At 41.1% G+C, this 15,781-nt stretch overlaps 1 protein-coding gene across 3 annotated transcripts in view; it reads left to right on the plus strand.

Annotated features, from left to right (window-relative positions):
* Acin1 (apoptotic chromatin condensation inducer 1) overlaps positions 1 to 15,781 on the plus strand; it is a 39,796-nt gene that overhangs the window by 6,351 nt on the left and 17,664 nt on the right. For all 3 annotated transcript variants that reach the window (XM_051195720.1, XM_051195719.1, XM_051195721.1), the window contains exons 3-7: positions 553 to 664; positions 1,055 to 1,174; positions 11,112 to 11,200; positions 13,087 to 14,361; positions 15,098 to 15,316. In XM_051195720.1, the coding sequence (XP_051051677.1) occupies positions 553 to 664; positions 1,055 to 1,174; positions 11,112 to 11,200; positions 13,087 to 14,361; positions 15,098 to 15,316 (1,815 nt within the window). The remainder of the gene's footprint in view (positions 1 to 552; positions 665 to 1,054; positions 1,175 to 11,111; positions 11,201 to 13,086; positions 14,362 to 15,097; positions 15,317 to 15,781) is intronic.

Below are 15,781 nucleotides of genomic sequence, written 5' to 3' on the forward strand. Positions count from 1 at the left end.
GCGGTAGGCTAGAGCAGGTTCAGTAAGAATTTTGGCTGTTCTTCCAGAAGACCCAGGTTTGATCCTCAGTATCCTTGTGGCAGCTCAGAGTTCAGTGTTTGTATCCAGTCCCAGGGCATTTCATGCCCTCCTCTGAACTCCTGGGACACTTTACATATGTGCTGCACAGACACAAAGAGCCAAAACACCCATACACATAAAATAAATTTTAAAAGCTCTCATTAATTAAAACAAAATTCATTATAAAAAGCTTCCAAATAAAAACATTATGTAGCTAATTAGCCAGATCCAAAGTATGTACATCACCATGAGCTTCTCTACAGTTAGAATAGCCATTGAAGCTGTGGCCTCACGTTGGATTTTATGCTTTGACTGTCTAATGTACTATGACAAAAACAAAATATAAAAGTCTATGACAGGGCTAAAACTAGAAAAGCAGCTAGCTTTGCATCATATTTTATGATTCAGGTGTTCGTTGCCTGCTTTTAGACCTTCCTAATCACCTAATAGCTGCCCTCCCTTAGACTTTGTTATCCTGTTTCCTCTACGCAGATTGGGGAGGAAATGAGCCAGAACAGTTTCATAAAGCAGTATCTGGAGAAGCAGCAGGAGCTCCTGAGGCAGCGGCTTGAACGTGAAGCTCGAGAGGCTGCAGAGCTTGAAGGTAAGCCTTCCTTGCCACTGCTAACAAGGTCTTTCCTTTGATCTCTGCCACCAAGTGGATGGGTCTAACTAACTCCAGGAATAAGTCAGGTGAGACTGCTGCTCATTTGCTTTCAGGGTTTTGTGAAGCCAGATGAGTTAGTTTGTGTTAAGGAAAGAGAGGCCTAGTTTGACTGAGGAGAAGAGGAGTTAGAAAAAAGTCGTGCCGCCTTTTAGATGAGTAGAGCATAGCACTAGGGAGGTGTTTTTTGTTTTGTTTTGTTTTTTGTTCAGTGCTCTTTTTTGGTATGTGTGTCTGTATCTGTGACTTTGCTGCCGTCCTTCACTCCTTCGTATCCCACATGCTGAGCCCTTCACTCCTCCCTGCCCCGACCCACTGTGTACTTTGCAGAAGCTTCAGCTGAGTCGGAGGACGAGATGATCCATCCTGAGGGAGTGGCTTCCCTGCTGCCTCCTGACTTTCAGAGCAGCCTGGAGAGATCAGAGCTGGAGCTCAGCAGACATTCGCCCAGTACGTATCTCCCTCCCCACTGCGCTCTTTGTCGATCTTGCGTAGTTGGTGGGGGGAGGTAGTGTTGCCTCCTTTCATGATAAGCCTCCATGAAAGTCCCAGAAGTCTGTAAAGCTGATATTTGACATGGCTTCACTTATATGTTAACTACTCAGTGTTATTGATGTTATCTCACTACAGTATCTCATCAGTTAGTACAATTTTTCTCTGTAACTTTTCAGTCTTTTATATATCTCTGAATTTAGCAACAGTCACAACTTAACTTTCATCTCTTTATTTGTTGTATGTATACATCTAGTCACCATCACTCCCAGATTTGACATCTACTGTTTATTATTCAACAAATTTTTATTGTATGCCTGTTGTATACCAGGCATGTGCTAGACCCCAGGATATACTAGAGGAAAAGATGTCTGACATAAGGTAATTTACAGTCTAGTAAGTAGATGGATATCAATAAAATCGTTATGTAATTACAGTTATGCTATCTGCTATTAAGGCAGTGCAGACTGTTTTGTGAACATATTATAAAGAGCTCTAACCTAATTCATATAAATTGGTTCAAACAAGATTAATTTTTTCATGTGATAGTAATATTAGGTACCTAATTTTTCCTATTATCTCATATAAAAGACTATAAATGTAGCCTTTGTCTTTTGGGAAGATTTTAATTCTGTTTTGTTTGTGATAAGGTCTTGATATGTAGCCCTGACTGTTCTGAAACTCACTAATATAAACCAGGCTGACCTCAAACACAGATCCACCTGCCTCAACCTCCTGAGTGCTGCAATTAAAGTATGTGCCACTCGCCCAGCAAAAATTAGGATTTTTCAAGGCAGTGTATATGTGTGATATTGAACATTAGGTAGGTGTAGTAAGCCAATGTGTAAATGAACAAATATTTTCAACTGTTAGTATAGTTAATGGTTACCAGGACAGTTAAATATGGACAGTCCCTCCATATTTAATAAGAATTTATGTGTTTTCAGTTCCTCTGGTTAACATAGAATTCCTTGAAAAAGATACATTTTTTGAGATATTTATTGAAGAGAGAAATTTCATATATGGCTAAAGAAAATGAAGGACTTTTGAGACTAATTTTAAGTAGGTATTAGGTTGGTTAATGTCTGTATTTCTTGATCCAAGTCTGAGTCCTTGGGAGAAATTTTTGGAGATGTTATATGTTATGTGTATGAGTGGTATTTTGCCTCATTTATGTGTATGCATCATAGGGATGCCTGGTGCCCAGTGGAGCTATAAGAGGGCATTAGATGCCCTGAAACTGGAGTGTAGGTAGTTGTGAACTCACGGAACTGAACCTGGGTCCTCTTCTAGAGTCATAAGTGTTCTTAACCACTGAGCCACCATCACACCTGTGTTGTTTTTAAGACAGTGTTTCTTTATGTAGCTCTGGCTGTCCTGGAACTTGCTCTATAGACTAGATTGAACTTCAACTCATAGAGATCCATCTGCCTTCGCCTCCTGAGCATTAGGATTAAAGGCATGTGCTGCCACTACCTCTCAGCCCCCCTCCCCTCTTTTTAGCCTAATGTAGTCCAGTCTGCTTCCAGTTCACTAAGTAACCAAGAATTACCCTTGAACGTTAGCTTCCCAAGTTGTGGATTATGGTGTGCTCCATTACATCCTGCTTTATTCAGTATTAAAGATGAAACCTATGGCTTGGTGCATGATGGGTAAGCTATAGCCCCAGCTGAAATTGTGTTAATATTAAATTTCTCCTCCCCCCCCCCCTTTGCTTTTGGATTAGACTCAGAGCCTAGCACATGCTAAGACAAGTACTCTGTCCCTTTGAAATTTTATGTGTATGGGTGTTTTGCCTTTTTTGTGTATGTCTGTGCACCAGGAGGCCTGAAGACGGTTATCAATCAGATCCATGAAGTTGGCGTTACAGAGTTGTGAGCGCAGCCAGTGCTCTTAACAGCTCAAGCCTCTCTATAGGCCACTCTCCCTTGCTAGGGGTTGTGTGTGTGTGTGTGTGTGTGTGTGTGTGTGTGTGTGTGTGTGTGTGTGTGTGTGTGTGTGTGTGTGTGTGTGTTGCCAGCCACCAGCCTCCCAGAAACTTTTTAATAAATTTGACATTGACAATTTGGAGTGATTACAAAGTTCTTCAAGGACTTCATTTCTCCCAAAATAGGGAAATTCTGCACTTCTTATGTTCTTGTTGTTTTCCAAGACAGGGTTTCTCTACTCTGGCTGTCCTGAAACCCACTCTGTAGGCCAGGCTGGCCTCAAACTCAAGAGATCTGCCTGCCTCTGCCTCCTAAGTGGCTGGGATTAAAAGTATGAGCCACCAACACCAGCTGGTTCACTCTGCTCTTACTGCTTTTTCCCCCAGCTTATAAAGCCAGGAGGAAAGAGAGAGTCTATTATAAATGAGTTATTCTCAAAAGTTACGGAATTATGCATTAGAATTTTTGCTGTATACATATTTATTATTAGAGTATATGGGGCATTAGCACATTGTCTGTTGAAGAGAATAATTTCACATAAAATTTTAAAAATGGAGGATAGTAGCATGACACAATGATACACATATACCATAAGATTTTTTTATGATTATTTTTTATTTTTAATCATGTGCATCTGTGTGTGGGTCTATTCACCGGAGTGCACTAGATGCCCTGGAGCTAGAATTACAGGTGTTTTATCCTGTAATGGATGCTGGGAACCAGGCTAGGGTCCTCAGGAAGAGTGGTACATGCTCTTAATCACTGAGCCATCTCTTTAGCCCTCTACCATAGGAGTTTTTTAAAACGTGCATTCATTTGGTGTATGTATTTGAATACACCAATGCCAAGGTTCACATGTGGAGGTCAGAGGACAACTTAAGTTGACTCTTGTCATGGATTTCAGGGATTGAGCCATCTGTCTATCCTTTGTTGGTTTTTTGAGACAGGGTCTCGCTATAGCCCTGGAACTTACTGTGTGCCAAACCAGTAAAGATGAACTTTTACATTTTTCTAGGAAGTAGGGAACTTGAGAAAGTTCTCATTGTGTCTTTTGGTTTTTTTTTGTTTTGTTTTGTTTTGTTTTGTTTTTGAGGAAGGTCTTCTGAGGACTAGGTGTGGTGTTTAAAAAACAGTGTTGGGGGAGGGACAGGAAAGGGAAAGAAAGGGGGGAGAGGAAAAGAGATGGGAGGTGGGCAAGGTTTTAAAAGGGAAGTGGCAAATGTACACAGGGCTGCAGCTGTAGACATATCCTTTTAGGACCCCAAGGCCAGGACAGATGACTGCATACTAACACTAGGAGATAGCTCGATCAATAAAATGCTTGAGAACTTGAATATGGGCCCCAGAAGTCATGCCAAAAAAGCCTGGATGTGTGGTGTACTTGTGATCCCATCACTAGAGAGTGAAGACTGGTATCCCTGAAGCTCGTTGGCCAACCAGACTAGCCTGCTCAGCAAGCTCCTGGCCTGTTAGTAATCCTTTCCTGAAAAACAAGGTGTATAGCGCTCAAACACCCAAGGTTGCCCTCTGGTGCATGACCCTTCATGTGTGCACATACACACAGTCTCTCTCTCTCACACACACACACACATACACATTCTCTCTCTCACTTTCTGGTGCATGACCCTTCATGTATGCACATACATAGTCTCTCTCACACACACATACATACACCTTCTCCATTCTAAGTGTAATTTGAAATGAAAATGAGCAATGTATGCTTATATAGAATAGGTTTCAAAAGCAAAGATTGTGAGAGGGTAACCGACTTCAGTGTTTTAGATCCTCAGCAGAATTTTTCCTGTGATTATAATTGAGAGAGGAAAAATGCCCACAGGGAAAAAAAGAGAGGTGAAAAGTAAGTTAGAAAACAGGATTTAATAAGTTGTAGAGTACAGCCAATAATTGCCTGTAGTGCATTCCACTGTACTTTATGCCAAGACTTTTCTCCTAACCTTAGAGACTTTTCTTCTAATCTTGGCTAGGATATGCATCTCACTAAAGATGTGATATAGCCAGGCATGGTGGTGCTTGTTCTATTCCAGCTAAACAGGAGGATTGTGAGTTGTGGCCAGTTTGGCAATTTATGAAGACCTCATATTACAAAAAATAAAGAACAGCCTTTATTATTAAAGGTGACTCACACCTTTAATCCTAGTACTTGGGAGGTAGAGGCTGGGTAGTCAAGGCCAGTGTGACCTACATAGCAAATTTGAGAATAACCGGGACTAGTAGAGAGATCCAGCCTTGATAATGACCCCATAGGATGGCTCAGTGGGTAGAGATGGTTGTTACCAAACTTGATAACCTGAGTTTAATTCTCTGGGCCCCATGAAATGGAAGGAAAGAACTTCCAAAAGTTGTCCTCTGACCTCCACATTTGTGATGTGGCATGTACATGCCTACATACTTAAACAAGCATACACACAATACGTAAAACATAATTCCTAGCTGACCTGGAATTTTCTATCTATACCAGGCTGGCTAGTAAAATCTAATTTTCAACAATTAAAAAAAGATGAAAATGTGGTACACAGGGCTGGGGATGTAGCTCAGTGGCAGAGCACTTGTCTAGTACTATGAGATCCTGGGTTCAGTTACAAACAACTACAAAAAAGACGTGAGAGTAGGGAGGAAGATGATGAGCTCAGTGTAGACGAGCACTTGCTGCCAAGACTGACAAGTTGAGTTCAGAACCCAAGATGGTGAAAGGAGAGCACCTATTCCCACAAACTGTCCTGTGACTCCCACATACCTGCCATAATATGCATGCTCACCCCCACACAAATACATGTAAGAAGTGAGGGCAGCATGGTAGTGAAGGCCTGTAACCCAGGCTAGGAAGGCTGGGCAGAGGATTGCTTCAAGTTCCTGGCCAGCCTGCACTATGTGGTGAGTAGCAGGGCAGCAGGGTCTGGTCAACAAGGCTCTGAAAAACAAAAAGGAGAGTAAGTTGTCATTGTTATGGTTTACTGGCCCAAGATAGATTGACATTCTCTATCCCCAAAACAGTAAGCACCAGGAATTAGGGCTGATATAGCTCAGTCACACTACCCCTCCATTCAGGGCCCTGAAGAAATGCCACATTGCCTCTTCTGTCTTGGTTGAAATAACTTTTCTAGTAACACATTTTGCTAGTCACTAGTACCTAAGATGTTTTGTTTACTTACTTGTTACTGTGTTGTTTTTATTTGCTTTTGGTTTTTCAAAACAGGGTTTCTTCATGTAGCTTTAGCTATCCTGGAACTCACTTGTTAGTTTAGATGAGGCTGACCTTGTACTCAGAGATCTGCCTGACTCTGCCTCCCTGAGTGCTGGGATTAAAGGCCTGCGCCATTCCCACTGGGTGAAGAACGTCTTAAAATGTATGCTGAGAGTATTGGTTTCCTCCCTCCACTCTCCATCATACATCTTTAACAGAGCCCTCAGTGCTCTCACCCAGTCTTTGTATTACAGAGTTTGTAGCCCTACTCCTTTTTCTCAATCTGGATGCTGAGAATCTAGGGAATATGGCAAATTCCTTAGAAGGCTGAGTGATATTTAGGTTTGATGTCATTGTGAGGTTTCTATTGTTGCTGCTTATGTATATATAAAGGTTATCTTGGTAGTAGTCTTTGTTGTGATCCATAGTTGCCTAATTTGGGTCCTATAAATCCTGTCCAGGGATTTGCTTTCTGAGATTAATAATAATAATAATAATACAAAACTACTTTGCAGCTAAGTGTGGTGGTACATTCCCGTAATCCCAGCTCTCAGGCTAAAACAGGAATATGGAGAATTTGGAGTCAGCCTGAGATACAGAGGAATTCTCTCTATCCAAAAACAGCCCTAAAACTATTCTTCTAAATGCCTTTATATATTCTTTCTCTCCTCTTCCTCCTCCTCCCCCCCCCACCCCCTTTTGAGACAGGATTTCTCTTGTAGCCCTGGTTATCCTGGAACTTGATTTGTAGAACAGGATGGACTCAAACTCACAGCGATCTGGGAAGTACTGGGATTAAAGGCATGTTCTTCATTTTAATTCCTCCTACACTGTCTAGTAGCCACCTTTTCCTCTCAAAGCTTTGAGACATCTTAGAAATGAAAAGTTCTGTTTCAAGCCCTGAATTTCCTTTATCATTCACCTATTAATAGAGGTGGGTTAGCCTTTAAGTAAAGTGCTCAGTGTCTACATGTATTAACATCTGACTTTAAACATTCATGTAGTCACATTGATAATAAAAGACACCAGCTGTCCCAGGCATGGATCATACCACCTTTACTTAATTAAGCTATCCTCCATCTCTGTATGTTAGTGATTGTATTGCTAGGGACTTTTTGTTTCATTCTGAGGGTCCCTTCCAGTTTTCAGTTTATGGTGATGGTTGAACTGAAGAATTAACATATTTTCCCAGATCTCTTTGATGACCTCTTAATGCTTCCAAAAAAATAATTATCCAGAATCCTGTTACTGAGGTTTTTTTGGTATGGTTTCCAAAATAATGCACAGTAGACAACCTACAGTTTACAGTAGGTAGAGAATGACTTTTAAACTTGGGTATGTTTAAATTTGTAAATTATAACTTAATAAAACTTGCCTTTGGCTCTAAAGACATTTGTCTCTGGCCAACTTTATATACAACTTTTTAATTGCCTTTGTTGTTGTTGTTACTTTTTTGTGTTAGTGATGGTTTGCTTTCCTTTGCTTTGCTTTATTTCTTGACAGTGCTGGGGATTGAACCCAGAACCTTTACCATGCTCCTCAGTGCTGTACTGATGAGCTACATCTCTGACCCTCATGCTTTTAGACATTATCTTACTGTCTCAGTCTTACATCCCAGATGGCCATGAAGTCCAGGGTGGCCTTGAATTCTTTATTCTCCTTCTATTTTTCATGTACTGGGAGAATAGACATGTGTTACCATACCTATCCTTGGTTTTGCTTAAAAGATAAAGGAGCTTTGTTTTTTTGTTTTTTTTTTTTTTTTTTGTTTGTTTTTTTTTTCTTTTTGAGACAGGCTCACTTTATTATGTAATTAATTCCTCCTGTCCTGAACTCCTTCTGTAGACCAGGCTGGCCTCAAATCTACAGACCCATCTGTGCCTTAGTGCTGGAATTAAGGGCATGAGCACCAGTGAGAAGTTTGCTTTCAAGTTTATGGAAAACAGTCATCTCTTCTTTTAGCTTTGTTTACTTTACAATTTAACCTACCCCAGATCATTGAATTATGAATTGTATAATCCAGCCAATAGTATCTTAGGATGCCTCAAATGTTTACAAGAGTCTAGAATGTCGCTGTATGTCACATAGATCCTGTTTGTTTTTTTTTTTAAATTAATGCAAATATTTATTTACTTAGGTATAAAATTATATCATTTCAGAGATCCTGTTAAGTGATCATGGAATAAAATTTTATAAAATGTTTGCAGTCTTAGTTTTATTAGTTTTAGATTAGTTTTATTACAAATCGAAGCTTAATTCATTTTAGATTATCGGTATATTGAAAAAACAGCAGATCCTGGGTTAGAGCTTACACTATCAAAATTATTTAACACCAATTTAAATACTACTCAGGTAGGTAATGCTTTGTGTGTTTTTAAGCTTACTTTTTGGTGGGTGTCTTGAATTGAATTAAGGGACTTGTGCCTGCTAAACCCAAACTGGGCAATAGTGGTGCACACCTTTAATCCCAGCACTTGGAAGGCAGAGGCAGGTGGATCTCTAAGTTCAAGGCCAACCTGGGCTGTAGAGCAAGTTCCAGGACAGCAGGGCTGTATAGAGAAACCCTGTCTCGAATTAAAAGGAAACAAAAGTTAAGCCCATTTTTACTAATAAAGTATTTGGAATATAATTATCTTCATTGCTCTCCTTTCCCACTGGATATTTAAACCCAAGCTTTGTGCATTATTAGACAAGCACTCTCCACCCACTCTTCTGATGAATACCTCCTTGTCCTTATGCTGTTTTTTTATATTTTATTTTCTGTATACGGGTGTTTTGTCTGCATGTGTTTCTGTACCACATTACAGTTCTTGTGGAGGCCAGAAGAGGGCATCAGATCCCCTGGAACTGGATTTGCAGCTGGTTGCGAGCTACCATTTGATGGTTGGAAATCTAACCCAGGTCCTCTGGAAGAACAGCCGAGTACTCTTTAAGTGCTGAACCATCTCTCCAGCCACCTGTCCCATCCTGTTTTCTAAACTAGTTCTTACTTGTGTATTGCCATTTTTTGTATCTCAGGGATTCAGTGTAGTACAACATGTGTGCTCTCCACTGAGCTATGCTCAGATATTCCATGAAGTATTATAATGTTGGCAGTAAACAAGAATATTCCACTTCATGCCCTTCTCTTTCTTAGTTGAGATACTGAAACTGAAATTTCTTAAGTGAATATAGTGAAACTTTTCAGTTTTATGTGGGTTTACTTGAATGGTCTAGATGAGGAGTTTTCTCTTTTTCTTACAAGGAAGAAAAAAAAATTCTACCTTGAACTCCAATGTGTGAAACATAGTCAAGAGGACCCAGTTCTAAAGCCCTGTTCATTTAGCTTGAATTAGTTTGTCTGTGTACATCTTTTTTTAATCCCTAGGAGCTTTGGCCCAGGTCTTTGCCACTTTGCTAAGTAAGCATTTCATACTACTGAGCTGTATTCCTAACTTCTTTTCTTAAAAAGAAAACTTTTTTGCTTCTTGAGTTTATGATTATACAGATTAACTAGTATATTTACTCGTAATATTTTGTCAAACCTAGCAGTATAGCTAGCATGGCTCATACATTATAAATTCTAGCATTAGGCTAGAGAGATGGCTCATGGGTTAAGAGCACTGACTGCTCTTCCAGAGGACCCAGGTTCAATTCTCAGCACCCGCATAGTAGCTCACAACTGTCTGTAACTCAGTTCCAGGGGACCCGACACCCATGGGAAACCATCAATGCACATAAAAATTAAAAGATAGATGGATAGATAGATTGACTGATTGGTTGGTTGGTTGGTTGGTTGGTTCTAGCATTCAGGAATCCAAGGCAGAAGAATCCAGGCCAGTTTGAGTTACATAGACCTTCTGAAATTGGAGGTACAGGTGGTTGTGACCCACCATGCAGGTTAGAGAATTCAAACCCAGGTCCTCTGAAAGAACCAACTAGAGCTCTTAACTGGCTGAGCCATCTCCAGACTCCCTAGAGTACTTGTTCCGCATGCAGAAGTTCCTGAATTTTCACTCTCAGTATTTTTGTTAAGGGGATACTAACAAATAACAGTACTGGACAGATTTTTCAAAAGTGATAATAGGGACTAGAAAGTTGTTTCTGCAATTTAGAGCACTGGCTGCTCTTCTGGAGGACCTGGGTTTGATTTCTAGCACCTGCATGGTAGCTCATAACCATCCGCAACTCTGGTTCCAGGGGATCCGATTTCCTTTTCTGGCCTCTGAAGGCATCAGATGAAAACCTACACACACACTTGCTTTTTTTTTTTTTTTTTTTTTTTTGTGGATACAAAGCAATGAAGACTTCTTTCTTCTTGGTTTTATGTTTTTGAGACAGAGTCTCACATCGTAGCCCAGGCTGACCTGGAGCTCAACATGTAGTAGCTCTTACTGGCCTTGAACTCATGGCAGTTCTGTTCTGCCTCAACTGCTGGAGGGAGGGCTGACATTGTAGGTGTGAGACTATTCCAGGCTTCAGAATGATAGTTTTCAGTTCTGCTTCAGAGTACCAAAAGGCATTGTAGAAATAGGTACACTTTGTATTTCTGTACCCCTGCTGGACAGTTTAAAGTTCTTGGAAGTGACTTAAGAGTTATTTGAGGTGTTAAAATGTTCCTAAATATGCAGTTATTAAAAGAATCCTCGGAGCTTGTGTAATCTTGAGTGTATATGCGAAAGAAATTTTATTACTAAACAGATTGTAGGTGATGATTGGATTTTAGAAAGTTATAAATCAGAGCTTTCATGTTATGAATGTGACTTGATTTTCTTTCATTTGATAGGAAAGAGCTCCTCTTTTTCTGAAGAAAAAGGTGAATCTGATGATGAGAAGCCAAGAAAAGGAGAAAGACGATCATCCAGGGTTAGACAGGTAATCCAGTCCTTATATCACAGTTGCTATTCCCTGTAATGCCCTGGTTGCTTCTGCCATCGTGGGCTGTTCTAGAGGTGGCATCCCTAGATTTCTAGGTAGCCATATTTCTAATGTTACTCTTTTTTGTTGTTGTTTATTAGTTTTTTGAGATAGGGTTTCCCTGTGTAGCTTTAGTGCCTGTTCTGGAACTAGGTTTTGTAGACCAGGCTGGCCTTGAACTCACAGAGATATCTGCCTGTCTGTGCCTCCCAAGTGCTGGGCGCCACCAAGGCCCAGCTTCTAATGTTACGCTTGTTTTGTTATTTAGATGTGCTCTGGCCTTGACATCTGAGCAAATAGGTACATTTTTAACATTTTATTTTTATTTTTGAGACAAAGTCTGATGTCTGATTTTCCCAAGTGCTGGAGTTACAGACATGTGCTACCATGCATGCCTGACATGAAAGTACTGATGTGTGGATTTAAAAACTTAAATGTGAGGACTGAATGGGTAAAGATGTCTGATAACCTGATTTCAGTCTTTGAGACCATTCGAGTAGAATGATAATACCAACTCCATCAAGTTGTCCTCTTCAGCTCCACATACATAAAAATGTAATTTTAAAAAATGTAAAAAATTAAATATTGAAAGTTAATAGGCTGAACTATATTCTTAAATGTATAATAAGACAAGATATACTTATTCAGCTAAAACTATATGAGTGCATTAACTATAGCTAACAAATACATAGAGCAGTTGAAACAATACATAATGTTAAAGAACAGTGGGAAAGTATAGGCATAGTATAATTGACTGTGCAAAGATATGGCAGTGTGGAGGGCACTGACATGCTTGTAGTTTCAGCACTCAGAGACAGAGACAATTGCTCTGAGTTTGAGGTCATCTGGATAACATAATGAGACCCTATTTCAAGAGAGAAAGAGAAGGAAGATTGGAAGCAGGATGATATTGCATCTCAAAGAGAAAAGGTCAAAGTGATAACTACTAAATAACAATAGGTTAGTTCTCCTCTCTGTTTTCTAGCTATTCTGTCCAGATGTCTAGAGAGAAATGGCTAAATGGTTAAGAGCACTGGTTGTTCTTATAGAGTACCTGGGTTCAAATCCCAGCACACACATGGTAGTTCACAACCATCCTTAACTCCAATTCTAGGGGATCAAACACCCTCTTCTGACCTCTTCAGGTACCAGGCACATACATGGAGTAACTGTATACTTGTGAGCAAAATACTCATACACATACAAGAAACCTTCAAAAAAATTTAAAGCTAGGGATGGGTGGTGGTGGCGTATGCCTTTGATCCCACCACTCAGGAGGCAGAAGCAGGTAGATCTCTGTGAGTTCAAGGCTACCCTAGTCTGCAGAGTGAGTTCCAGGGCAACCAAAGCTATACTTAGAAACCTGTCTCAAGAGAAAATAAAATAAAAGCTGCGGCTAGAGAGACAGCTTAGCAGTTAAGAGCCCTGTCTGCTTTTCCAGAGGATTCAAGTTCTGATTACCCATGTCATAGTTCACAACCATCTGTAGTTTTAGTTTCCAGGAGCTGAATACTCTCTGCTGGCACTTGTACTCACACAGAGAATACACTCTACATGAATGAATAGTAAAAATAAATCTTTTTAGAATGCATAAAAAAAGAGTGAAAGCTTAAAAAAAAAAAAAAAAAAGCCAGAAGCAACTTCATTGTCCTGCTCCTTTTGTTTCCTCTACTTTGATTTCCTAAGGAGCCCGTGTCAGCAGGGATTGCTATTTCACCTGCTCCTGTGTGGCTGAAGGTGTGTCACTCAATTTCTCCTTCCCAAGAGTACCTTAAGAGATGCTCTTTATCATCTGTTCATTGTGAGCAAGTACATTTGAAGCCATTGCTTATCTTTTCTTTTAGGCAAGAGCAGCTAAACTCTCTGAGTACAGCCAGGCTGCTGAGGAGGAGGAGGATCAAGAAACACCATCTAGAAACCTGAGGGTCAGAGTAGATCGAAATTTAAAAATGGAGGAGGAAGAAGAAGATGATGATGATGAAGATGATGATGATGAAGAAGAGGAGGAAGAGGTAGATGAGGGACAGAAATCTAGAGAGGCAGAGGCACCGATCCTGAAACAGTTTGAGGATGAAGAAGGGGAAGAGACACCTAGAGAAAAACCAGAAAAGATGGTAGATGAGAAACCCCAAATCATAAGATCCCAGGAAAAGGATGGGTTAGAGAAAGGAGGGCGAGTTACAAGATCCCAGGAAGAAGCTAGAAGAAGTCACCAGGCCAAACAGCAGCACGAGAAAGACGCACAAGTAGTTTCTCTCCTTCAGGAAGCAAATGAAGTAAAGTCTTCACAAGGCTTAGAGGAAAGATCACAGTCTCCTTCCCCACCTCCGCTTTCTGAAGACCTAGAGAAGGCCCCTGTTGTGCTACAGCCAGAGCAAATAGTCAGTGAAGAGGAAACTCCCCCACCCTTACTTACCAAGGAAGCATCATCTCCTCCAACTCATGTACAAGTCCAGGATGAGGAAGAGACAGAGCCAGTGGAAGGCCCAGCACCCCCTGTCCTCATTCAGTTATCGCCTCGTAATACAGACCCTGAAAGTCGGGAATTGGTGATGTCTCCTCATCCTGTCCAGTTAGTAAGAGGCTTGTCTCCTTTGTCAAGTACTCTAGACACCAAAGCAGAATCTCCAGCAGACAGAGTGTCAGATGAGAGCTCCCTGCCTCTGGCTCAGAAAAGCACACCATCTGAATACTTAGCCCAGAAGAGTCTTGAAACTGGGCCTGAAAAATCTGCTCAACCCCTCCCTCCAAAGGTAGAGGAATTAGTACCCACCAAAGGGACCACTGAGGAACCTATGAAAAAGCAGTCTTTGGATCAGAAAGAGGGCAGAAGAGCTTCCCACACTCTTTTCCCAGACCATAGTTTGAAACAGTCTGCTGATTCTTCCTCTAGCCGGTCCTCCTCACCTTCATCCTCCAGCTCTAGATCCAGATCTTGCTCTCCTGACAGTTCAGCCTCCCACCCACAGTCATCTCCAAGATCTAAACAGAAAGATGTATCCCAAGCACGAGTTCACACCAACCCTCATGGTAGACCCAAGACGGGCTCCAGGTCAACATCAGAGTCCAGGTCACGGTCCCGATCCCGTTCCCGTTCAGCATCAAGCAGCAGCAGAAAAGTGAGTATAGAGAATCCTGTCTCTACCCTAATAGTTTTGTAGCCAGACTAACCTGTATCTACCTCTAGTCTCCACTGTTTATCTTCCCTTCGTTACAGTGCATTGGTCATTAGGATCCCTGTCCATTCTGAACACCTTTGATTACACAGCATATTGGATACACTTCTCTCTCATTAACACAAGCTTCTTGAGAGCATGAGTTCCTGGATTGAGCTTAGTGAATTTATTGAATAAGTTGTTGGAGATCGATGGCCAGTGGTGGTACACGCCCATAATACCTGCACTTGGGAGGCAGAGGCAGGCGGATCTCTGTGAATTTGAGGCCAGTCTGATCTCGAGTTCCAAGACAGCCAGGACTGTTACACAGAGAAACCCAATCTTGAAAAACCAAAAAGAAAGGAAGGAAAAGAAATAATTGGAGATCATACACTTAAATGGGTGTAGACACATGAGACAAAAATATCTAGAGGAACGCCCAAGTATTTGTAACACATAGGAGGTAGAGGCTAAAGCAGGAGTTAAAGGTCATCCTAGGCTGTATATCAAACTCAATGCCTGTTTGAGCTACATAAGTCTCTTTAGCAAAAAAATAAAAAAGATCCAGAGTATGGATTAGGTGAGCAAAAGCTGGAGAAGTCATTGGTCTCTTGAATATACATCATCCATTCATATTCACCTCTCCCAAATGTTTGCCTTATAAAGTAATTTTCCTTTATGCTTCATTTTGTGTTTTTAGTCTCTGAGCCCTGGAGTCTCCAGAGACAGCAACACCAGCTACACTGAAACCAAAGATCCCTCGTGTGGTCAGGAGGCTGCAGTCCCACCAGTGCCACAGCTGCAGGTCCTTGAACCAAAGGAGAAGACTCCCACACCCTCAGCCTCTGTCCGGGGAAGGCATCTGAGCCAGGCTGAGCCAGAGCAAAAGCATGTGACCCAGAGGTTACAGCCTGAGCAGGTAGGCTGTTACAGCCCCTTAGGCCTCATTTTCCCATTGCTTAGTGTTTTTAGACAGTATCCTGATTTATAGCCCAGGATAGCCTCAAACTCAAGGTTCTGCCTTAGCCTCCCAAGTGCTAAGATTATAGGTGTGTGCCATTGCACCCTGCACATTTGTCTGTAGAGTTCCAAAACAGCTAGAGCCACAAAATAGAGAGAGACCCTGTCTCCTGTCTCTTGTAGGTTTTTTTTTTTTTTTTGTTTTGTTTTGTTTTGTTTTGTTTTTGTTTTTTTTTTTTTTTTTGCTTTGGGGGAGGTTGTGGAGTTTTTTGGGTTTGTTGGTTTGTTTGTTTTCCCTGAGATAGGGTTTCTCTGTGTAGCCCTGGCTGGCTTCAGATTCAAGAGGTCTACCTGCCTCTGCCTCCCAAGTGCTGGGAATAAGGACATATACAATGCTGCCTGGCTGAGAGACCCTGTCTCGAAA

This window comes from Phodopus roborovskii, unplaced genomic scaffold (genome assembly GCF_943737965.1).
Source record: "Phodopus roborovskii unplaced genomic scaffold, PHOROB, whole genome shotgun sequence".
NCBI classification, from domain to species: domain Eukaryota; kingdom Metazoa; phylum Chordata; class Mammalia; order Rodentia; family Cricetidae; genus Phodopus; species Phodopus roborovskii.